This window comes from Palaemon carinicauda, chromosome 45 (genome assembly GCF_036898095.1).
Source record: "Palaemon carinicauda isolate YSFRI2023 chromosome 45, ASM3689809v2, whole genome shotgun sequence".
In the NCBI taxonomy this organism is placed as follows: domain Eukaryota; kingdom Metazoa; phylum Arthropoda; class Malacostraca; order Decapoda; family Palaemonidae; genus Palaemon; species Palaemon carinicauda.
Window position 1 is genome coordinate 38550705 of NC_090769.1, and position 25123 is coordinate 38575827.

At 38.7% G+C, this 25123-nt stretch overlaps 2 protein-coding genes across 8 annotated transcripts in view; both read left to right on the forward strand.

Moving 5' to 3' along the window:
* The window catches only part of LOC137634976 (mitochondrial potassium channel ATP-binding subunit), a 218455-nt gene extending 202957 nt beyond the window's left edge, over positions 1–15498 (forward strand). For all 3 annotated transcript variants that reach the window (XM_068367570.1, XM_068367571.1, XM_068367572.1), the window contains exon 17: positions 13774–15498. In XM_068367570.1, the coding sequence (XP_068223671.1) occupies positions 13774–13884 (111 nt within the window). In that variant the 3' untranslated portion in view covers positions 13885–15498. The remainder of the gene's footprint in view (positions 1–13773) is intronic.
* Positions 15499–22747: 7249 nt separating this feature from the next.
* The window catches only part of LOC137634686 (protein abrupt-like), a 310294-nt gene continuing 307918 nt past the window's right edge, over positions 22748–25123 (forward strand). For 3 of the 5 annotated variants that reach the window (XM_068367165.1, XM_068367169.1, XM_068367170.1), the window contains exon 1: positions 22748–22954. The gene's annotated coding sequence lies outside the window, so the exon portion shown is untranslated. Of the gene's footprint in view, positions 22955–23060; positions 23085–24537; positions 24563–25123 lie in introns of those variants that run through there. The other 2 variants (XM_068367168.1, XM_068367167.1) reach the window with 2 other exon arrangements.

Here is a 25123-nt window from a genome sequence, read left to right on the forward strand (position 1 = left end):
CCGAGCGAAGGGATCATAATTACCGAAACCTTCCAAGGTGAATCAAGGAGGATAAACCTCCTATGCCCGTGTCAGGCAGCAAGGGAGACTCTGCCCCACGCTAGACCAACACGGACTCAGACTAATACACTGCTGTACTGTCCCCCTCTGAACCAATTCAGTTGGAGCAGGAAGGTACAGTACTACTCCAGCATAGTTATATTTGAAAATTAATTCAAACAAACCACTAGAGTTAAGCCTAAGGCTTAAACAGAGGGAAAGGGTTTGCCCCTTCCCCGAAGAGAAGGGAGCAAACGGGGAAACAGATAATATTATCAAGACCTAAGACAACCTAGCCTAGGCACTAAGAGAATCGATTACCTAAATCACCGAAACTCACTCCAATACTATCTTGGAAATTACTCGAAAAGGGCTGTATGTATAACGTTGCCTAACGCTTTAAGCAATAAAAATCACACTTGGAAGACTAATTATCATGCAGGAAGTACAAGGACCAATAACTAGGCTACGAAGACTAGTGTTGGTCAGCCTAGGCAAAACTTTCGCCAGGCGCACTACTAACGCATCATAACAGAATTCCTAATAAAGCTAAGCAGCTAAATATTAAAGAGCAGGGGGCTGGGAACGTCGCTCTTGCTAACCAATAAATCCTATTCTAGCGAGCGACAGCGTCCATGACGCCTCCAGCAGGCAACAGCTCTTGTATCAAAGATAACTCTTTAAATACTTTAATTTTAAACAAGAGCCTACATTTATACATAAAAGAAATAGTACTCAACTTATCCGAAGCAGAAGAAGTTGGAGAAAGCATAATATGAGAGTAAATCCAAGATTTGGTAGAAACACAGGAAAAAACACCGAGTTGTAAAGCTACGCAAAAAGGAATGCAGATGGCGCCAGAATCGGCGCAGGGCACGCTTACGAAACGGGAGAAGAGAGGGCCTTACGAACGGCTCTCCCCTTTTCTTTCTCGTTTTCGTTTTCTTGCCATTTGACCCCTACGAAGTGTTAACTCTATTCGGGGTATAGATTGCTATGAGGCGTGTCAAGAATACGTCCACTGATATTTACGATATCCCTAAGGTCTTTTTTAGGGATACTCGCTCCAGGAGTTAGAATTCTGGGTACCTTAAGGTAAATTCTCTGGGAATATCGCCGTAGTTGTAATATACCCTAGGAAGCTGCCTTTAAGGAACTTCCATCAGGACGACATGGCTTGAGCCCAAAAAATGAGTTAGCAGCTAGAGTGGATAGGAATGTGTTATGATGGCTTGGCTATGTAAAGAGAATGGAAAATGGCTGTCTGTTGAAGAACATGTGTGGAGTGAAGAAAACTTTGGATGATAGGAGGATAGATGTTAGAGAGCCAAAATAGCGTGCTAAAAATAAGAATGAATGATGAGTGATTGTGATGCAGTACTGATAGGCCCTGCTACTTCCTTCGGTCACCTTAGTGACCGTTGAGGTAGCCGCAGTAGGGGATTCAGCATATGAAGCTTCATTTGTGGTGGATAAGGGGACGGGGATGGATTGTGGTACCATAGCAATACGAACCAAACTCGGCTGAATCCCTTATCAGGCTGGGAGGAGTTGAGAAAAGAAAAGTCCTTTTATATACAGTATATATATATATATATATATATATATATATATATATATATATATATATATATATATACATATACTTCTGGGCTCAACCTGTGTCGCTCCGTGAAATGCTCCTTATAGCACCATTTCCAAGGTTTAGATACTGCTAAATATACCAGCGAAAAAAGTTGCATGGCATGCCAGGAATAAACCCAGCTCGCTTGGGCGTGTTAGAACCACTACCATAGGTCCCTTACCAATTAGTCTTCTCCTTCCTCAATATCCCCCGATACTACGAGGTGCCGTTCTACATCCGACTACTGCCCGCTACTACGGCTACCCCCCCTCCACCCCACCCCCCCCTACCACTACCCACGCTTCTTCCAACATTCCTTTTCTAGCACCATGATATCCACACGCGTTTGTTTTCATAGCTTCTTTGTTTCTGTGTTTTGGAGATGTCTGACGTTTTGGAGATCCCTACTCCCAAGTTAAGTATTGTAATTATCTGTTTTGATAATTCTAGGTAGCGACACACGTTAAATTAATAATATTGTTAATTTTAGCCTCAGCGGCATCGTGTGATGCCTTCCCTCACGGGCATATTCGGCAGCCATTTTGGTGTCGCTACCTCCGAGAGCTCTTTGTTGTTTACAACTTTCAATTAGTTCCTCATACTAATTGTAGTCTTATTTATTTAGCTCTAGACATCTTATACGGTGTTTTAGCATGGTTATTGAAGTTTATTAACATTTGAGTATTATTTAGGCTATTTTGGCGTTCAGTTAGTTAGCCTACCCAACCGGGCAGTACGCGGCTTCAGAGGGTAGCCTACACCATAAGCCTCCCCTCCGATATACCTATTTTATATCTAGGTTAGGATGTTCCTATTGAGTATTATGCAGGGAATTGGAACACGTTTTACTTTATATAAGATGTTATCTTTAAGTCGTTGTACTACCTGACCAGGTCAGCATTATACCCAGTTTTGGAGGGCTAGTTATTGTTTAGAGCAGTTTAGTCCTTCTGACCAGGTCAGCAAATTACCCGATTATGGAGGGTTAAGCTATACGCTCGTATCACGCAGTGTTCCTCTCCCTATTTCCCCCTTTTTTACTCAATTTATGTCGTTATAGCCTATTTTACTGTAAAACACATATGTCCAGTAATTATTATTGTTATTTTATTTAATCTGCATGCTTTAGTGGGAAGCCATAAGCCTACCGCCTCATTGGGTATTTCCTTTGTGTCTTGGAGGGTAGTCCCACCCGACCGGCCACAGTGGCCACCTGATCTCGAGCCAACCACTCTCCTTGGTTGTCCCCCTCCCCCTGTAGGACTATTCGCCACACCCTACCCTCTCTTTTAGAGAGAGTGGGAAGACATCCAAGATAGAGGCCTGGCTCACACGCTTCGTGCGTCGACACGGGTAGCGCTCTCTCTTCGACTCATCATGGTTGGCCACCAGACGCGCGAGACTGAGCATGCTCCTCGCTTCGTACCTCGCACCCCCCCTCCCCCTATTTCCCTGGTACTCCATCCTCGCTATCCTTCCGCTGCGGGAGGACCGGGATAACTTGCGAATCGTATCTATAAGTTAGTAGCTATGATTCTTTGATCAGATTCAGGCAATCTACCCTGTACTGATCCCTTAAGTTTATCCCATATCTATATAATGATTTTTACGGATGGTTGACACGGGAAGAGGGTCTCAGGCCAGATTTACACAGTATTCCGGCACTATATTGGTATCCCTATAATCTTTTTTCCTTGTACCTCCTTGTCATCAATATTTAGTTCATTTTTGGATATACATTTTTAATGTACAGTAATGCTTCTTGCATTCTGGGGCCTACGGAATTCTGGATGGTTGTCCCTGTTCCGCTTGTCCCTAACCTTTCTTACACATCCCACTTCGGTAGGGGTACGGAAGGCTGAGAAAAGTTTCATGTGAAAATTCTTCTCTCCGGGGTCCGACGAAGTGCTTCACGGTTAATCCAACCATCGTTTCCGAGCGTTCCGGATATTTATAATTAAAATTTCTTGAATGGCATTAAATAAGGGAGGAAAGAAAACAATATATAGAGTACCATTGCAAATTATTTTCGTTTAAGTGCCCTCCTACTGTTTATAAAGTTGAAAATCTGAAATGGGATAACAATGCCTTTGATTATTTTCAACACCTTAACTACCTGAGTGTATTAACACTATTGCTCTTTTGAGAGATCCACTAACAAAATGAGATACAGTACCGTTCATTGCTTTCAGCCACTTCAAGAGTGGTGCCCTTGCAAAGAAGTTTTTTGTGAACTTCTGTACAGTGATACCTCGGTAGTCAAACAACTCTAAATTCGAACAAATCGGAGTTCGACCAAAAAATTCGAGTAATTTTTGCTGCGGTGTTCGAACAAAAAATCAGAACTCGAACAGCTGAACGCGTGGCCGAGTGAGATGAGCGGCCATCTCGGCGACTCTCACTTGGTCGGGTAGCATCATTTCAAGAGAGAGCGTCAGTCCGACAACACGTGTTGAGAATTTATTGTGATTTAGTGCGTTTTATTGTCTTCTTTTGTCGATAATAATGGGCCCCAAGAAAGTTAGTGATAAGGGGAAGGATAAGAGGAAAACAGTGAGAACAACGATCGAGTTGAAGAAGGAAATTATTGCGAAATACGAGAATGGTGTACGAGTGTCTGATCTAGCCTTACAGTATGGCATGGCGAAGTCAACCATTTCGACCTTTTTGAAAAGTAAGGAAGTGATAAAGAAAGCTAATGTTGCACAGGGAGTGACAGCAATTAGTAAGCAAAGGCCACAAGTAATTGAGGAAATGGAAAAGTTGCTCCTTATATTTATTAAAGAAAAGCAGTTGGTCGGGGAAAGTATAAGTGAAGCTTTCATTTGCGAGAAAGCTCTTCATATTTACGAAGAATTGGTGAAGAAAAGGGCCAGTACTAGTGAAAGTGATTCGTCATTTACTTTTAAAGCAAGCAGGGGCTGGTTCGAGAAATTCCGGAACAGAACTGGTATTCACCGTGTGACTAGGCATGGGGAGGCAGCCAGTTCGGATCAGGCGGAAGCTGAAAAATACATTGGCGAATTCGACCGATACATTAAGGAACAAAATTTGATCCCGCAGCAAGTCTTCAATTGCGATGAGACCGGGTTATTTTGGAAGAAAATGCCGGCCAATACCTACATTACCAAGGACGAGACGAAGATGCCAGGTCACAAGCCAATGAAAGATAGACTGACGTTGCTGCTGTGCGCCAATACTAGTGGCGATTGCAAGATTAAACCCATGTTAGTGTACCACTCGGACAACCCCCGGGTCTTCAAAAGAAACAATATCTTGAAAAGTGCACTATCAGTTATGTGGCGCGCTAACACTAAATCTTGGGTCACAAGACAATTCTTTAGTGAGTGGATCAACGAAGCGTTTGCCCCCCAGGTTAAGGCATACCTGACTGAAAAGAACTTGCCATTGAACTGTCTTCTGGTGATGGACAATGCTCCTGCACACCCTCCAGGTCTAGAGGAAGACTTAAAAGAAGAGTACAGTTTTATCAAGATTAAATTCCTGCCCCCCAATACTACTCCCATACTCCAGCCCATGGACCAACAGGTCATTTCAAACTTTAAAAAACTGTATCCCAAGGCCCTTTTCCGAAAGTGTTTTGAAGTGACTAGTGATACACAGTTGACCTTAAAGGAATTCTGGAAGGATCACTTCAGCATCCTCAACTGTGTGAACATGATTGACCAAGCTTGGTGTGGTGTAACCTATAGGACATTGAACTCTGCCTGGCGAAAGCTGTGGCCATCATGTGTAACAGAGAGGGAATTTGAGGGTTTCCAATCAGAGGCAGGTTCAAGCACTGCTACTGTTATTTCTGAGTACACTGTTGTCGTTGATGAAATTGTTGGCATGGGCAGGAGTATGGGGCTTGAGGTCAACAGGGAAGACATTGATGAACTTGTTGATAGCACCTGCAACAACAACAGCAGCAGGATTTGATTGGGGAGCTGGAATCCTCAGAAGATGAGGATGTAAGAGAGGAGGTTCCGAGTTCAGTGATAAATGACATGTGTTCGAAGTGGGGAGAGTTGCAGGCTTTTGTGGAAAAATATCACCCAGAAACAGCAGTAGCAAACCGGGCAGTGAACATCTTTAATGATAATGTTATGTCTCACTTTAGAAGAATAGTGCAGAAGAGAAAGAAGCAGCTGACAATTGACATGTTTTTCACAAAAGAAAAGAGAGCTGCTACATCCCAGCCTGATTCCCCTCCAAAGAAGCGAAACAGAAGAGAAAAAACCCCTGAAGGAGATTTTCCCTACCTTTTACTGCAGAGAGAAAAAACCCCTGAAGGAGAACTACCCAGCCACATCATGGAAGGGGACTCTCCTTCCAAGCAGTAACCTCCCCCTTCCATCCTCTCCACATCCATTCCTGTATGCCATCGAACCCCTGCTCAAAGGTATGTACTGTACAGTAAATGGTTTAAAATTGTTTTATATAGTTTTCCGACCAATTTCGTACACATTTAAATAATTATTGTTGTTTAGGTACACGTTTTATTAATATTTTGGGCATTTTGGAGTGCGTAGGAACGTATAAAAATAAATACCATAATTTCTTATGGGAAAAAAGGTTTCGGTACTCGAACAAATCAAAGGTCGAACACTGATCCCGAACGGATTATGGTCGAGTACCGAGGTATCACTGTATCTCCAAACTATAACAGATATGAGCTAGTTGCATTTTGTCAAGGAGTGATTGAAGTTTTTTGTATGATGTAAGAAAAATATCTTTGTGGTGCTTAAAAATCTATAAAAATTAATGATGAATGTGAAGAACTTTACAAAAAATTTAGATAATGTTTTAAATAGTCACAAAAAATATACACTTTAAACAGTAGTCAAACTTATCTGTAAACGTTTTGTATCAATAGAAAATGCAATTGGACTTCACAAATGCCGTACAGTAAGTCAAAAAATAGTTATGGAAGAGCGCTACAAAAACCATGAGATGAACTAAATGAGTGATGGAGGCCTATGGTGCATGTGCTACTGCTATCAGTTTTCTTTTGTTATTTTCTGTTAATCAGTATCAGTCTCAATATCTTAGGATGACTTGAAAAATTTATGCAATTTTTCCCACAAAGTATTTGATGATGTGCTAAACAAGTCGGCAGAACATTTTGGGCAAAATATTTATTGGTGTAGAAAAGTTATCAGATCACTAGAGGGTTAAGATTAGACACTTGAACATTACTGTTAAGAAATTTCATCCTCGATGAATGCAAAGCTACAAGCGTTATGATTTTGGCCATGTGTATGTCAATGTGTTCATGGAAAAAGGTGTTTCACCTGCTCAGTATTCCAGTATACCTTTACAGCTTGTTCAGCAAACAAGTTTTCTAATCATTGTTAGGGGTTCACTCTCCAAACTCTAGACAGTGTCCACAATACAAATTGAAACTGGCAGTAACAAACAGTACTTTTGACATAACTAGAAAAAGATTCCTAGCAATAAATCATCTTATCCTAGTTTAGTATCCAATTCCCCCAGATTCAACTGATAGTTTGAGAAATTCTCATTCTTTTGCATATGCTAAATTTCTGATTCATGGTAACTCACCCTCCTCATGATAACTCCTCATCCTCCTCATCTAGTCGTCAAAAACCAATCATCTGGAGAATTCTATTCTTAAAGATTCTTCAATTAAATACAGGGTTGACGTATTTTAATTCTACAAACCCATCATATTTGTGCACTGATTCCTTTATTCCTAAACCATCATCTAAAAACATGTATTTTGATAGTCACCAAAAAAGCAAATAGCAGTACTACAAAAACTTGTCAACCAAAGAAAGAAGCCTAGATTTTGTACAAAGCATGTTTAACCTGACCCCGTAAATCAAAACCTGAGAAAAAATCTATTCTTCAAAGTACAACCCCTTAAAAATTAAAAAAAATGTCGATCTACAGGATGGTTCATTTGCAGTTTCTCCAAATTTAGTTGTTGTGGGAATAGGAATATTGCCTTGACTCCCTGGCAGGAAAAGCTGGATAGTACAAGCCCAAGGACTCCAACAGGGAATTTAACCTAGTAAGGAAAGGAAATAAGTGAATAGCAAATAAACTCTATATAAGTAATAAATAAAAGTGTAATTTATCATAGGATCAGTAATGTTAAAATAGATCTGTCATATATAAACTATAAAACAAAACTTGAAGTAAACCTGTTCAACAACTAAGCATTTGCTGCAAGTTTGAACTTCTGAAGTTCCACCGATTCAACTGTGAGATTAGGCAGATCATTCCACAATCTGGTCACATCTGGAATAAAATTAATAGAATACTATGAAGTGTTGAGCTTTATGATGAAGAAGGCATGAATATAAGAATTAACTGCATATCTAATACTGAATTATGTACAGGATGGTACAGTCTGGGAAGATCTGCATGCAAAGAATGATCAAAATTATGAAACTGAAGAACAGGAAGACAAAGAAGCCACTTGTATCTCACAGGCCTGCACAGCATCCAACCGTTATCATGACCACAGTGCCCCAAATGGTAGCCCAGCCACAAACCACCTTCCAAATGGTGCCCCAGCAGCTGGTAGCTCAGTCGCCTGTATTTAATCCAGGCTTTGAGAGGCACACTACTACCTTTCGCCCTAGAGGTAGAGGCTCTAGAAGAGGCTCCTCAAGAAACCCCTCAAGGGGTAGAGGAGGACATGATCAAGGTAACAAACCCTCTGGAACATCTCAGCAATGAGATGCTCCAGGTAGGAGGAAGACTCTTCCACTTTCGGGATAGTTGGACCTTCGATCCTTGGGCCCACAGCCTAATCAAGAATGGACTCGGGTGGAAATGGAACAAAACTCCACCCCCTTTTCCTCAATTCTTCCAACACTCCACCCCCTTATTGGAAGAATATACCTCAAAACTCTTGAGAAAAAAGGTAATAAGGAAAACGAAGTCCATCAAATTCCAAGGAAGGCTGTTTTGTGTTCCCAAGAAGGACTCGGACAAACTCAGAGTCATTCTAGACTTGTCTCCACTCAACAAGTTCATTGAGAACAACAAGTTCCGGATGCTAACCCTGCAACACATAAGGACCCTGTTACCGAAAGGGGCGTACACAGTCTTGATAGACCTAGCAGATGCTTACTGGCACGTACCAGTCAGCTGCCCCCTCTCCTCCTACCTAGGATTCAGGCTACAGAAGACAAAATATGTCTTCACAGCCATGCCCTTCGGACTAAGCATAGCCCCAAGGATATTCACAAAACTCACTGACACAGTCGTCCAACAGCTATGCTTAGAAAGCATTCAGGTAGCGGCATACCTGGACGACTGGCTGGTGTGGGCAGCATCCAAGACAGCTTGTCTGCAGGCAGCCACAAAGGTGATTCAGTTCCTGGAACACCTGGGCTTTAAGATCAACCACAAGAAGTCTCGCCTCTCTCCAGCTCAGAAGTTTCGATGGTTAGGAATCCATTGGAACTTGCAGTCACATCGCCTCTCCATTCCACCGAAGAAGAGGAGAGAGATTGCGGGATCTGTCAGGAGACTACTGAAACTCAAGAAGATTTCAAGACGCCAAGAGGAAAGAGTACTGGGCTCTCCGGTTTGCAGCAGTGACAGACCCAGTGCTAAAAGCACAACTAAAAGATGCGTCAGGAGTCTGGAGAAGATACGCATCAAACGCTCGAAGAGATCAACAGAAATTGACACCGACCCTACTGCGATCTCTTCTAAGGCCGTGGTCAAAGGTCAAGGACAATTCCCTTACAACCTCATCAACCTTCAGTGGTCATTCACACAGATGCCTCACTGGAAGGATGGGGAGGCCATTCCCATCAAAGGAAAGAGCAAGGGAATTGGTCGCACCAGTTCAAGACCTTTCACATCAACATCCTGGAAGCCGTGGCAGTCTTCCTAATGTTGAAGAAACTATCCCCTCGCAGATCAGCCCACATCAGGCTGGTCTTGGACAGCGAATTAAAAGTGAAATGTCTGAACCGACAAGGCTCGAGATCATCTCACATCAATCATGTGATATTAGCCATCTTTCGTCTAGCGGAAAAGAAGAGATGGCACTTATCAGCAGTTCACTTGCAAGGGTTCCGCAATGTGACGGTGGATGCTCTATCCAGGCAAAAGCCGATAGAGACAGAATGGTCCCTGGACGCAGACTCGTTCTCCTTCATCTTGGAAAATGTCCCGGAACTGCAGATCAACCTCTTTGCAACGAGCGACAACAAGAAACTACCTCGATATGTAGCCCCTTACGAGGACCCTCAGGCAGAAGCGATGGACTCCATGTCCCTCGATTGGAACAGATAGAATCACATTTATCTGTTCCCACCCACCAACCTCCTGCTGAAGGTCCTCAACAAGCTGAGATCCTTCAGGGAAACAGCAGCAGTAGTGGCTCCCAAATGGCACTGAAACAATTGGTTCCCTCTAGTTCTAGAACTGAAACTGAAGCTGTTTCCTCTACCGAACCCAGTTCTATCCCAACTGGTTCAGAAGTCGACTGTCTACGCTTCATCCTTGAGAACCAAAAACCTACATCTCATGATTTTCTTGCCTTAGCAGCCAAGAAAAGGTTGGGGATCTCAAAAGACATCGACTTTATAGAAGAATACAAGTCAAAGTCAACCAGAAGACAATACGAATCGTCTTGGAAGAAGTGGGTTTCCTTTGTGAAAACAATGAAACCAGCAGAAATTTCAATAGACTTCTGCCTTTCCTTCTTCATCTACCTTCATGAACAAGGCCTAGCTTCCACCACAATAACTGCGTGTAAGTCAGCTTTGACTAGACCTCTTCTTTACGCCTTTCAGGTGGACCTGTCAAATGAAATCTTCAATAAGATTCTGAAAGCATGCGCTAGACTCAAACCAGTAACCCCTCCAAAGCCCATATCATGGTCCTTGGAAAAAGTCTTGCACTATGCTTCGAATTTGAACAATGAAGATTGTACCCTAAAGGATCTAACACAGAAAGTGATATTCCTGTTCGCTATAGCCTCAGGGGCTAGAGTTAGTGAAATAGTGGCCCTATCTAGAAACGAAGGCCATATTCAGTTCACAGAAGAGGGGAAAACTGAATCTCTTTCCCGATCTTACCTTTCTCGCCAAAAACGAGCTGCCCACAAAAAGGTGGGGTCCTTGGAGAATCTGCCCTCTGAAGGAAGATGTCTCTCCATGTCCAGTAGAGTGTCTTAAGGTCTATCTTCGAAGAACTTCAGACTTCAAGGAGGGACAGCTCTTCCGAGGCGAAACCTCCGGATCAAACTTATCCCTAAAACAACTGAGGGCAAAACTCACCTACTTTATTCGCAGAGCGGATCCTGACAGTACACCTGCAGGTCACGATCCTAGAAAAGTTGCTTCCTCATTGAACTTCTTTCAACATATGGACTTTGATAGACTCGGCTCATATACGGGTTGGAAATCATCTAGAGTCTTCTATAAACATTATGCAAAGCAAGTGCATGAAATAAAACACTTTGTGGTGGCGGCAGGTAGTGTTATAAAACCTGTCGTCTAGTGCTGCGATGAACAGTGGACTGTTTTGGGACTTGACAGTGTATTATGTGAACAGGTATTAGCACCTTCGAGTGTAATACCTTTTAATGAAAATCACTATGGTGATTTGTGGACTATTCTATATAGGTGTAGAATCTAACCAGTAACACCAGTGCTGTGTGAACATTTGTACACAGTGTTGAAACATATCTAACATCTAAGTGAAATCAAACAGTTAATTTCACAATATTGAGTGGCATTTAATAATGAACTGATATTTGTATTTCTTCCCTTACAGGTTAAAAATATATATACCAAGAGGTGTAGATATGAAGGCTAGATTCCTTCTAACGATACCTTGTACATTTTTTATATTTTGTCTATAAAAATAAAAAAGACATAAATGTATCTGCGTCTTATTCGCCCCTAATGAGTACGAATAAAACTGTCCAGAGTCTTTTATTTTTTCCTAAAATAAAATTCTTGTAAGTAAAATCTCTGAAAGAACAACCTGGTAATCTCTACAAGTTCCACCTTGTTCCGACAGAATGACAAACTTTGATACCTTATAGTCGAAGTCGACAATTTACCTGCAGGGGGCAGGAAGCCCTAAGTTAGTTCCAAACTTAATGGATATGACAAATAACGGTAATGTCATATGTATAAGGTCTGGGACACCATATAAGGAACTCATTCAAAGTTAAGGCACTTATACAAACCCACAGATATAGTACTTTCAAGTAATTGTCTGGTTAACTTCCATCAGGACGACATGGCTGAGCCCAAAAAATGGATTTTGAGCAAAGCGAAAAATCTATTTTTGGGTGATAGGGCTATGTCGTCCTGATGGACCCTCCCTTCTTTCAAAAGGAGTATAAAACTAAGTAATGAAAGACCCCACCTGAAACTACTCTATCTGCGGCTATTCCTGCTTAAATGCAAGAAGGAATAATACGCCGTAGTAGTACTGGGAGGGGATCCACCGGGTAACCTTGATAACTGCTCCCCTTCATTTCACCACTCTTCCCACTCAAAGAGTAAAATCTATTTGGGGTGAAGATTGCCATGTGTCGTATCAAGAAATACGTCCCCTGATTTTATGCGATATCCTTAAAAGTTATATTAAGGATACTCGCGCCAGGAGTTAGAATTCTGGAGACCTATGGTTAATTCTCTGGGAGTATCACTGTAGCCAAATATCCCTTAGAAAGCTGCCTAAAGGAACCTTCCATCGGGACGACACGGCCATATCACCCAAAAATAGATTTTTCGCTTTGCTCAAAATCCGTTTTATGACAGGGGCAGTGTTCCTAGCCGAATATAACCAGCTGCACACTCTAGGCTAACTTCGTATGTAGTGCTTTTGGTAAATTAACGTCTGTTATCTTTTACACCAGTGCATGACATTTTTAGGCAGTCACTTATTTCTCTTGGAGTTGTAACTACCATTTGGCTGGTTTTCTAGTCATAACAGCCTATATTACCGGTGATATGTGTAGTACTTACTATATGGCTTCATTTCCTTGATCTTCTTTTTCTCCTTTATTTGACATCCATAAGTGAATTACTTTCCGGATAGTTTGTCTGCTTATTAGTGATAATAGTCCTCCATTATGTTTATTCTGAGAACACTTGGAATTTTCTGTTACAAACTTCTTAGTTTAGTGGGATTTTCATGGTCTTGATATGACAGAGAACTCCCTGTTTCTAAGAGATTTGAGTTCCTTCTGTATCTTAGTCTCAGAAACTGTCAGACAGATTATTTATCATAATTTTGGAGTTTTTAGCCACTCAATTCATCCCATCTGAATTGTTATTTAGGTTAGCTTCAAGTACATTAAGGGGTTTATTTTTTAAAAAAAATACCTGTATATTTTTCTAAAAGCAAAATCTTTTCCTACAAACCCATTACTGTACTTATAATTATAATCAAAGTTCTGTCTTGTAGCCATGCTGATTTTGCCATGCTAAATATTAAAATGATGTGTAAGAGTAGGCACTTTGCTGTCTAGGATATTAGGATCTATGGGGTGCATGTCAACAGGTAGTTTTCTTATGAATCAGGGGTAAATGCCTAGAATTCATTAATACCATGGATGTGGGCTACAAATAAGTTTGGTTTGTATGAAATATGAATTTTGCTTTAAAAAGGTTAAATTTTAGACATTTTCTTTCTTCAGGTTATGTTATTCCACAAGGACAGTATAGGTGTTTGGGCTGTCATGAGCCACCAGTACTTTACTGAAAGTCTTGTACAAAGGAAAAATAATTTTGATGCTGTAAAAATGGTGAATGAATCAAGTAGTATATGTTTAAAAATATTATTAACAGCAATAGCAAATATAAACTGCAATGTGAAATGTAAGAGGAAACAATTGTCCTTAACAAACTGTATGCATTGAGTAAAAAAATATAATTTAACATACAAACCAGGTGGAGAGAGAAAGTAAACATCGGAGGACAACATACAGTATTACAAAAATAGACTAAAGCATAATTAAAAAGAATCTAACTAAATATTAGTTATCTAGACATAACAGGAATAAATTGGTGATTATACATTTAGATACAATACACATTATACTACATTCTTATACTGTCCTGATACTGATATTTTTATTATTCTTGCAGCTTGGAACACACGAAGGTTTGAAAAAGCTTGGTGGTATTTATGCAGACTTAATCCGTCAGCAACAGAGAGACAGTGGTAATGCAAAGGAAACTCGTTGGAGTGTATTATAAAATTATAGTGACTTTAAATCTATAGCTTTAATAATAAAAAGTTTTATGTTAATATTTGTATTCCTTTTTTTAAATTGTACCTTGAAAAAATTGTAATATGTAAAACTCTGAATAAATTACCCTCAGATGGTATAGCATTTAGATCTAGATTCTCCAGGAATTAATAAAATTTTGTACTGCCTTGAGGGAAGGCTTGTATAATGACAGGCATTTGAAGAAAATGTGTTATAAAATAGATTAAGTTTTGGTTGGGAGTAGAGGAGACAGTATTGACCCTGAATCTGACCATAGAGTGTTCTTCGGAAATGCTCTTCTGCCCTTTAGTCAGGTAGTCAAAATCCAGGGAGATCATCAACAGATCCAAACTGTCATTAAGATGGTCTACTCCTGGGTTCCTGCATCTTGGGTTCCACACTCCTATCTTCCATATAGGAGATGTTGGTCTGACCTGGAGGTGCACCAGGGTCTGCTAGTAAATCAGAACCCAGATGGCTCGGTAGTCCCAATAGTCACCTTCAATGTCCTGATTGACCTAGTTGCAGAGGCATACCTCCAGAATGCTCACTGGAGGATCGAGTAAGTGACTGCAATGCTCCGTCAACTTGTTTGGCACAAATCTTTGATTGGTGTGATCAGGGATATATGACGAAGGTGTTGGGAATGTTAGACTTTTAAGGTTTCAAGGGAGGTTTTTGCCATGCCAACCCTGAAAATGTTTACATCTTTTGAATTGATTGCTATGGACCTTATGTATCTTCCAATGACCAGTACTGCTTTTATAGGGTATCTGATGGTAAGCGACCATTATTCCAAGAACATGACGGCAGTACCCATAAGGAATAAAAGGAGGAATACAATATGCCTAGCTCTTGAAGACCGAGTTTTGCCGATTATTCCTCATGTTCCAGTTCGGATATTAACTGATAACGCCCCTGAGTTTATTTCTCAGGAATTTACCGAGTTGTTGGAGCGGTACACTGTTGTCCCAAACTAGGAGGGGAGTTTAGTAAATTCTAACTAGGCCGTTAATCGAGATCATATGAATTCTTATGAAACAGGTCAGACGGTTGTCGACCTGTGACGTCGTCTCCATGAACTTGGCTTGGAAAGCCAGTTTGAATCAGTTTCTTACCAGCGTCATTAACCTGCTCAATAAGCACAAATGTTCTGAGTCTGTTTTGTATGTCCACAGGGAGCAATAGAGAGAGGGGACGGCCGGAGGCGGTTGCTACACCCGCCACTGCTGCCCAGAGTCCAGGGAGGCCCTCATGCCCCCCAGCAATGAGCACTTCGATAAGAACAGCTTGGGAGACACTGAGCAGAAGTCAGTAGCTCCACAGCCATGATAAGTCTCCTACAGACATGGCTAGTGTCGACACTCAACAAGACGCCCAAACTTTCTTTTCGTAATTCAGTATGGGGATTAACTTAGCCATTCCCTCCTGTGTCCTTATAAACTGTCAAACTAATTAATTATTATTTACAACTTATGAGAAATTAAGCTCATCAAAGTAACTTGAAAGTAAATGTGAGATTTGTAGATCAAGTAATTTTGAAGAAAATTTATGCTCATTTTATGTCAATTAACTTAGAAAATAAATCCGCTTTACGATGTGGAGATCATCTATTTACCACACTTCCCATTATTGATTGTGCATGTCACAAAAGTGGTGGCTTTGCAGTGCGATGAAGCGGAATAAAAATACATGTTTAGTATTTAAAAATGAGCAAAAGACAGAGTGCCACAGCTACCAAAAATAGACTGAAACAGAAACATGAACAGTGATGAAATAAGAAGATGAAAAAGAGGAGGGGAACGAGGGCACACATGAAGCAAGAGACAGACATCTCAGAAGAAGAAGAAAATGCTAAAAGACCAGCTAGGAAAGCAGCGAACGACAAAGAGAGAAGAAAAGGGACCAATAATTGATGTCCCTAAAAAGAATTAAGAAGAAAATCCCAACGATGATGTCGGGAACAGCATCCAGGAAGGGTGGTATAAACCTGTCTCCCATGGAGAACCAGCAGGGAAGAGACACTAGCGCCCTTCCGCCAAGACGGGCAGGCCAGAACAGCCAACGCTTAATGGAAAAAACATGGCAGAAGATACGCAAAGTATTTGTAAGATGAATTGGAGAATTGTGTATACCTTTGGACAAGAGGTCTTAAGAAACTGTTATGATTAATGTTGTCTATGGAAAATTAGGATTTTTATGAGACTGATGGAGTGGCTAAAATATTTAGATATGTTATTAGGATATAAGTTTCTGGAGAAGAATTATTTTCTAGTGCAATCAGTACAAGAAATAGTTGAAATGAGGTCGGGTCTCGGATGAGAACAAAGGAGTCTGCTGTATGCCAAGAGCAATAGGAATGTTAGATTAGATGTTATAGGGAGTGGAAGTGTATGCTATAGAGGATGTGAAATTGTAGAAATAATAAAGGTCTGGAAAGTATTAAGATCAAGTTACATACAACTCTAGGTATAGAATAATCAGAATATATTTGTAGGGGATGGTGCCAGTTGGGTAGCTCCAATCATGTTTACTTTACGGGCTGCTTTTCTGGTCCTATACAGCAGGGGAACCCTACTTTCTACAGGACTTTCACAGTCATTTTATCATGTTCAATTGAAAGCATTCAACATTCCACACTGCATATTGCTTGTTTATTGTCAAATCCACACTATCAAAGCACATAGAGAACAAGAAAGTTTTCAGTTTCTTTTTGAAAGTCTTAATATCTTCAGTCTTTCAAGTGTCTAGTAGGAGCTTATTGTATAGTCTTGAGGCTGCATAATTAATTTGAAATCATCTGTAACTATTCTCATGTCAACACAATATGTAGCAATTCTCTTAGATAATTTGGATGTCCGTTCCTGATAACTTGATGGATTACTGTCCATATTTTAAACTCAATTCTCATTTTAATAGTTAGCCAGTGTAAATAATTAGCATAGAAGTTATTCTTTCTTGGCATGGGATGTCTAGTATTAGTCTTATTCCACTGTTTATTGTCTTTTGTAATTTCTTGAGTTGCACAGTAGTCAATCCTGGTAATGACACAGTTAATCACAAGTGTCTTTACAGAAAGTTCATCCAGGTACTTCTTTATAAAAGCAATGGTTCTGAGATAACAGCTAGCAGTTTTTACTACATTATTTATTTGGGCATTGAAAGACAAGTTACAGTCAAGAGATACGCCTAGACCACGAACTTTACTATATATGGGGGCACAGTTGTTCATGTTTATTTGAATATCACCCAAGTTTCTTTTGCTGTTTTTCTTTCCAACCACCATAAACTCAGTTTTATATTCATTCAATTTTAGTTGTTCGATTGTCATCCATTCCCTAAACACTGTAATATGGTCAGTCTCTAGGGAATTGTCCTGTTTGATAGGGCCCTATCACTGTCCCTTGCCTCTGCCATTCCTGAGTGGCCTTTAAACCTTTAAACTGGCAGGTATTCATTTTAGAGTTTCAGTAGTGCCGTCTATATCATTTATGGAAAGTCAAATCGAGCGAGCCAATTTCGTTGAGTGCATGAGAAAACTTGCAAGATCTTAAGCCTGTCAAGTAGTCACCCTTAGACTGTGGATGGATAGAGCTCAGTGGCTAAAGTGGTTTGAAGGATCTCAGCTGCTGGATATCTAGAAGTAGACAAATATGACAATGTGAATGCCAATAATGATTCAAACTTAAACAGAAGACTATGATAACTTCAACTCCATTTACAGTACTTTTTATCATCACTTTACTCGTTAATTGTTTTCTATGTGAAGAGTACAACAACTATATTGCATTTACTTATAATCAAGGGTAATCTATTTTTTGTTTGCATATTTGACCTTAGAAAGCGGTCCTACTAAAAAGTGTCTGGGAATGTAAAAAGCACCTGGGAGAAAATAATAGGCATCCGGGAGAAATTTGCTTCTAAAAAGAAGGCAACCATGCCTACCCTATACAAATAGAAAAAAAAACCACTAAATAGAAAAAAAAATTGTTTAGATAAAAGTATATGTGGTCTTAAATACGAAAGGTTATTGGTATTTGGCATTGGAATTATCAGTAAATAATGATGGAAAGGAAAGACTTAAAGTATTTGGTTGTATAAAATTATATGTGGCGTTGAATATGAAAAATTTTGGTAGGCTTTCTATACAAGGAAACTTTATTTATCTGCTTGTAAGTCTAAAACTGGGATACTATTATTTTCTTCATTATCTATAGTAAATTTTATGGATACCACACTGAAGGAATGAATCTAGATAAAAAAAACCCTCTCTCTCTCTCTCTCTCTCTCTCTCTCTCTCTCTCTCTCTCTCTCTCTCTCTCTCTCTCTCTCTCTCTCTCATATATATATATATATATATATATACAGTATATATATATATATATATATATATATATATATATATATATATATATATATACATATATACATAATATATATATATATATATATATATATATATATATATATATATATATATATATATATTACTTGCTCTCTCTCTCTCTATACTGTATATATATATATATATATATATATATATATATACATTATATATATATATATTACTTGCTCTATATATATATATATATATATATATATATATATATATATATATATATATATATATATTACTTGCTAATAGTAATAAAAATAATAATAATAATAATAATTATTAATAATAATAGTTAATAATAATTAATGATAATAATAATGATAGGAATAGTATTGAGCCTCATAATGGAGAAGGCCTGACTATTAGAATTAACTGCATGCCTAGTCTTCTTTTACATCTAGAGATTCTCTACTTATATCATCAAGGGGACTCCCCTTCAATAGTCACACCACTATCTGCCTCCTCACCAACCTTTATGAATTCTGTAATACAGTTGACATATAGGTTCCCAGACCAACATATAGAAGCTCTCATATCCCCCTTTAAGCTAGAGTCGCAACGACCTCCCTAATTGTCTCGGACCTGACCCAGGGCGATCCGGGAGAAATCCGTCGTGGCTTCTTGACAGTCCTTGTCAGTCCGGGAAGTTATGTGTTTGTTCTTGGATGTTATGTCTTGGATCATATGATGCCCTTCTTACAATCTCAATGCTGTACAGAAATCCCTTGATTGTGGTCACGAAGTTCGTATGATTGGCCTTGATTTTAGTGTTGCCATTGGCCGTGTTAATCACGAAGCCCTTGTTTTCAAACTCAAACAGTTGGTAATGGGTGGATTTTTTCTCAGCATTATGATTGAATTTTTAAGTAATCGATCTCAGAGAGTTGTTGATGGGCACCATAGTGAGTATTGGAATGTGATATCTGGTGTTCCACAGGGTAGTGTTCTTGGCCCATTACTTTTCATATTATCTACACATGACATGTGGTTTGACCTAGAAAAAAGCTTATTGCATATGCAGATAATCCTACTCTCTCTCTCTCTCTCTCTCTCTCTCTCTGCATCAATTCCATCCCTTGAATGTAGAGCTGAGGTTGCTGAATCCCTTTAGAGAAATCTAGCAAAAATTAGTGTATGATGCAAATTTTTGGTATGAAGTTGAATCCTAACAAAACTCAAAGTATAATTGTAAGGTCAAGGACAGTGGCTCCTCAACATCTGGATCTCTGCATTGATAGTGATTCTTTAACTTTGTATGACTTTTAAGATTTTAGGTGTAATTCTCGACAGCAAATCCAATTTTGATAAGCACATTAGGTCTGTCTTCTTCAATTGCACAAAAAACCTGGCTTATTGAGGTCTTTTAATATTTTCGGTGATCATTCTATTCTGAAGAAGTTTTTTAATTCTTTCATTCTACCTTGTTTCGAGTATTGTTCTCCTGTTTGGTCTTCTGCTGCTGATTCTCATCTTCATTTGTTGGACAGGAACTTACAGTCTATTCTTACTCCTGATCTAGATATTAATCTTTGGCACCATCGTTCAAGTAGTTCATTATGCATTAGATTTGTCAAAATTCTGACCATCCTTTACATTTAGATCTTCCTGGACAGTTCCATCCTGTTCGTAATACTAGGCATGCAGTTAATTCTAATAGTCAGGCCTTCTCCACCATGAGGCTCAATACTACTGTACACAGTATTCTAGAAGTTTTACTCCACTTGTGACCAAAATTCACCAAATTGTGGAATGACCTTCTTAATCGGGTTATTGAATCAGTAGAACGTCAAAAGTTCAAAGTTGCAGAAAACGTTTTTATGTTGAACAGGCTGACATCAATCTTTATATGAATTATCTGTTTTAAATGTTGCTAATGTCTTTTAAAATATTTTATCTCAATTTTTCATACTTCTCATATCATTTATTTATTTCCTTCTTTCCTTTTCTCACTGGGCTATTTTCCCTGTTGGAATCCTTGGGCTTTTAGCATCTTGCTTTTCCAGCTAGGGTTGTAGTTGGCTAATAATAATAATAATAATAATAATAATAATAATAATAATAATAATAATAATAATAATACAACTCTAGTTGGAAAAGCAGAATGCTATAAGCCCGAGAGCTCCAACAGTGAAAATAGCTCAGCGAGGAAAGGAAATAAAGAAACTACAAGAAAAGTAATTAACAATCAATATAAAATATTCTAAGAACAGTAACACTAAAATATATATTTCATATATAAACTATGAAAACTTAAAAAAGAAGAGGAGAAATAAGATTATATATATATATATATATATATATATATATATATATATATATATATATATATATATATACTGTTATAATATTAATTATGTAGCCTATGATGTAAGATATGTCCATGAAATTAAAAGGAAATCAGCCATCTCTGTTACCACTATCACGAATGAATACCAGTCTCAATATCCAGTTATTATCAAGTAAATATTTACTATAAGTATATTTTTTCTTGAATTTCATGTAAGTAGAGTTTGGCCGATTTTGCTGAAGGAACTGGCCGAACTTGGCCGGAAAATACCGTGAATTTGATCGGGAGAGCATCGTGAACCTGGCAACCCTGCAGTCCCGGCCGCATCATATTTCGCCAGGGCGCTATTTATTTCCCCCCTGGCGCTTTTCAGTAGGACCCATCATAATTTTATGATTAAAACCCCAAAAATTGTCCGAATTTTTACTTGTAAGTATTATTTTCTTTTCAGAACACTAAACTACTATTAAAGTTGTTCTTAAATTGCCCTATGCAAGTGTAATTACAGAGGGATATAACTTGTTTAGCACAGTGGTCTTGAGGAGAAGTGAATTATACGGACCTGCCGAGGCATAACATTTAATGTCCCATCTACATGCCTGCCTACTGAAAAAGAACCTGTTGAATCAAAATGCCTAAAAATTTAAAGAACCAAATAGAGATGCGAACAAATATTGAAATAAATAATTTGCTATATAGTTATTCGCAGATTAGTGAATTTCGATTGATATTACATGTATTGAATTAATTGTTGGAGGTGCCACGCGAAAACGATTAATAAATCAATTGATGAACTCGATCGAACAAAAAAAGTAAAAATATAACTTAGATGTGTTTGGAGGTCAGTATTGTCTTAAGTGTTTTTCAGAGCCTGTTATTGTTAATAAGAGAAAGCGACAATTACCAATGATCTCTTTTGTTTATAGGTAAAGCGAGAAGAAATTTCCGGCCGAAACTTTGTTATTATTCAGACCACGAAAGGTCGAGGGTTCATGGAATCGCGATAACGAGGGTTGTCAATCGTACGACAATTATCATACATGTACGATTATTTTGGGTCTGATACGATGTACGATACATAACTTAGGGATTGTACGCATTTGTACGAAAATTTCGAGGTTTTAGAATAGAAAAAAATATATAACGAACTTTTTATCAAAATAGTTCTTCAAAATCAACAGATTTACCAATGTTTTTCTTTTTTATTGTTTTCCTGTTAATGAGGGTAGCCGTAAGGTAGGGGGAATAGGTCAAGAGATAAACTCTATGGAAGGAAACGGGTTACGGATTACTTTAGCATAGGAATAGCTTCGAAGCTTTTAATCGATTTGAAATATAATCTATCAGACAAGATGCGGTACGAAAACATAATGAAAGATCTTGTTAAAGAGATTCTTTTACTATTTTTGTACTAGGAATTTTCCCTTTGAATAAGAATCAGAGTTATTGTGTGTTATCTGTATTCACATCTTCAACAATTTATACGTTTCTGTTTGCTATAAATTTAATTTCATTTAAACAATTAAGGTGTATATTAGAGCATCGGGAAGCTCCGAATTGTTATTTGAAAACCAGCTGTCGGGGAGAGTTATGTCTGTAGAATTAATTTCAATTGCCTTTATAATCCATTTTCTTGAAGTCTTTTATCATTTCTAATTTTTTTTTTTGCAGAAACGTCAGCGCGTTTTCTTTAGACAGGCAAAACAGTTCTTACGATACTGCACTACACATGAAAGTTTCATTGCTATATAAAGAATGATTATTGTCATATATAGAAAGACAGTAGGCTACGTGATAAAAACCAGTTTTGAAACGGTGGTCCACGTAGAGTAGAAAATCAACTCAAGGATATGGAGTTGGAAACAGTTCACTATAATACAAATACATTTTTAACACATATATATATATATATATATATATATATATATATATATATATATATATATATATATATATATATATATATATATATGCGTGTGTGTTCAATTGAACAATTCTACTAAAATAACTTGCAATTAATCATTTATGGTTTTCCTTAAAACAGTGTATGTTGAAAGTGTGTACGATAATTTTGGGTGAAAACGACAATTCTAAGGCTCATGTACGATAATCCAGTGGAAATAATCAGTCCGCTCCGCCTGGCGGTAAAAGACTACTTATAAAGTAAATAACAAAACGTCCGCGATGGCGCGATCAGTGATGTAAACAACGTACGGTTGTTAATGTGCAAAATTAGCTTATCAGGATTTGAATGTCGTCGTTTGGACTAAAAGGCTGATAATTGTATGACTAGAGGCTTATAAGTGCCTTTTATATGTTACACTTAAAGTGTGCCAAGATTTGCAAGTGAACATTTTTGGAAGGCGGCTACCGGTAAGTTCAAAAATAATTCCCTTTCAGGAAGCGCAAACTTTTTATTTTCATCTCCCTATTTCCATGTACTGCTTGTGTTTTTCCACTGCTGGAGGAAACGACTGGTTTTTGTCTTGTGTGCCTACTACAGGTAGGCCTATGCCTTGTATTACGTCCACATGAAGCCGATTACATCATTTGACTGGTCAGACCGTGCAATAATACCCATTCTATCTCGCTCTGTCTCTCTGGTTACTGTAATTTTTGCTCTTTCACACACTGATTAGTCTGATATATTTTCTCCACGGTCTCCTTTGTCCACATCACTTGACTAATAGTACTAAACAGTTGTTCTTCCCACTGTAACTGTGCAGTGGCTAATTTCCTCAGTATAGGGGTAAGCAATAGTTGGTAAATTTTGTGTAGTGCCATAGCCTCTGTACCATGGTCTTCCAGTCATGGGGTAGAGCTCGGTATTATTGTACTGTATTACAGGATAATGTAACCTAGGGAAAAACTACTATTTACTAAAGAAAAAATTCCGCTCCGAAAATGACACTCGTTCCCGTCGCAAATGAATAGTTTCAGAAATATATATATTTATATATATCTTTATCCAACGATAATGGGGGACCCCCAGTGGGAACTCGGGGTTTTGGGTGGGGAAAACATGCTGGGGAAATGGTACATAATAGTAAAACAAGCCTTTTCTTCTCTATACATTACCCTCTTGGACGTATGATAAACCGATGAAAAAATACGGTAATATTGAGCTGCTCAATCTAACAGCAATGTTAGCGTAACATGCTAAATTAGAGGGTTTTTCATTTATTTGTTGACATTCTACTGGTAAGTTGTAGTCGCTCTCGTTCGTTCGTTTGTACATAGCATAAACTCCTCCCACCTGCGCATAGACTCCTCCTCCACCAATAGGATTACTTCTCTAGCTGCCACATTTAAATATTTGATTGGATCAAGTATTTGACTTGATCCAGTACAACTATACCATTCCTTTTATGTAATACCCTCGTATACATATCACATTTGACCCAATTTCTTATAAAATTACCTCATTTTATATTCCCATTAAATATTATTTATCATACACCATTTTATCTCGCTATATTACTTTTATGCATTTTGTTATTACAGTACCTTGTCACACCCAGGTTTCACTTAAATACATGCTCTGGACAATTTTCCCATTCTGGTTCATTCATGTTTACTCTCTAGACTCTGTTGCTATTCCGTTAACCAATCACGAACCCATACGTATGGAAAGTTTGCACAGGGGGGTTAATATTTCCCAACCCCCACCTTCCAACAAACCCTTTTCTGTGGAAACCTTTGTCCAAGTCAGGTCTTTGTTAGTTCAAGTGACGTCTTTTTGCGTATTTTACAATGGAAGTTATAGAAACTTTTAACGACTGCAGTAATCAATACTTTCGGTGAATTCCAATGTTGATAATTTTCTTAAATCTCATAATGTAATAGCCCAACGTTTACAGGGTCCCAAGTGCAGTACTAAGCTTAGACAAAGAAGAAACGGCGATGTGGATAAAGAGAAGTTAAGACGTCACAGTCATAACACCCTGGTGACCCACAATTTTCGTCGTCGCGGTCATAAAAGTAAGTCGTTAATTTCTTTAATTTTATATATTTGCAGGTAGAATGTTACCTTGGATAGCGGTTGTGACCTGGGAAGGGGGTCCAGGGGCTTGCCCCCGGCTAGGGTTTGTAGCCTGGGAAGGGGGTCCAGGGGCTTGCCCCCGGCTAGGGTTTGTAGCCTGGGAAGGGGGTCCAGGGGCTTGCCCCCGGCTAGGGTTTGTAGCCTGGGAAGGGGGTCCAGGAGCTTATCCCCGGCAAGGGTTGTGACCTGGGAACTACTAGGTTAGGTTAGGTGGGTTTGTTACGTTCTGTACCCTTTTATATATTGTGTAAAGGGTATATAATTAGCGTAGCATTGCTAACGTTAGCAATGTTAGCGTAACATTGCTAATGTTAGCGTGCGCAGTATATAAGTTCTTGATGAGTGGAGTGAGGACGGAATTTGAACAAGAGCCATTATATTTAAACATTTTAACAGAAAATATATGTTTTCCTGTAGAAAATAACGTGATTTAACCGGTTTTCACCTTCATTTCATCCGCAACAACAACAACCAGTTAGGATAGTTAAAGTTACTCGAAC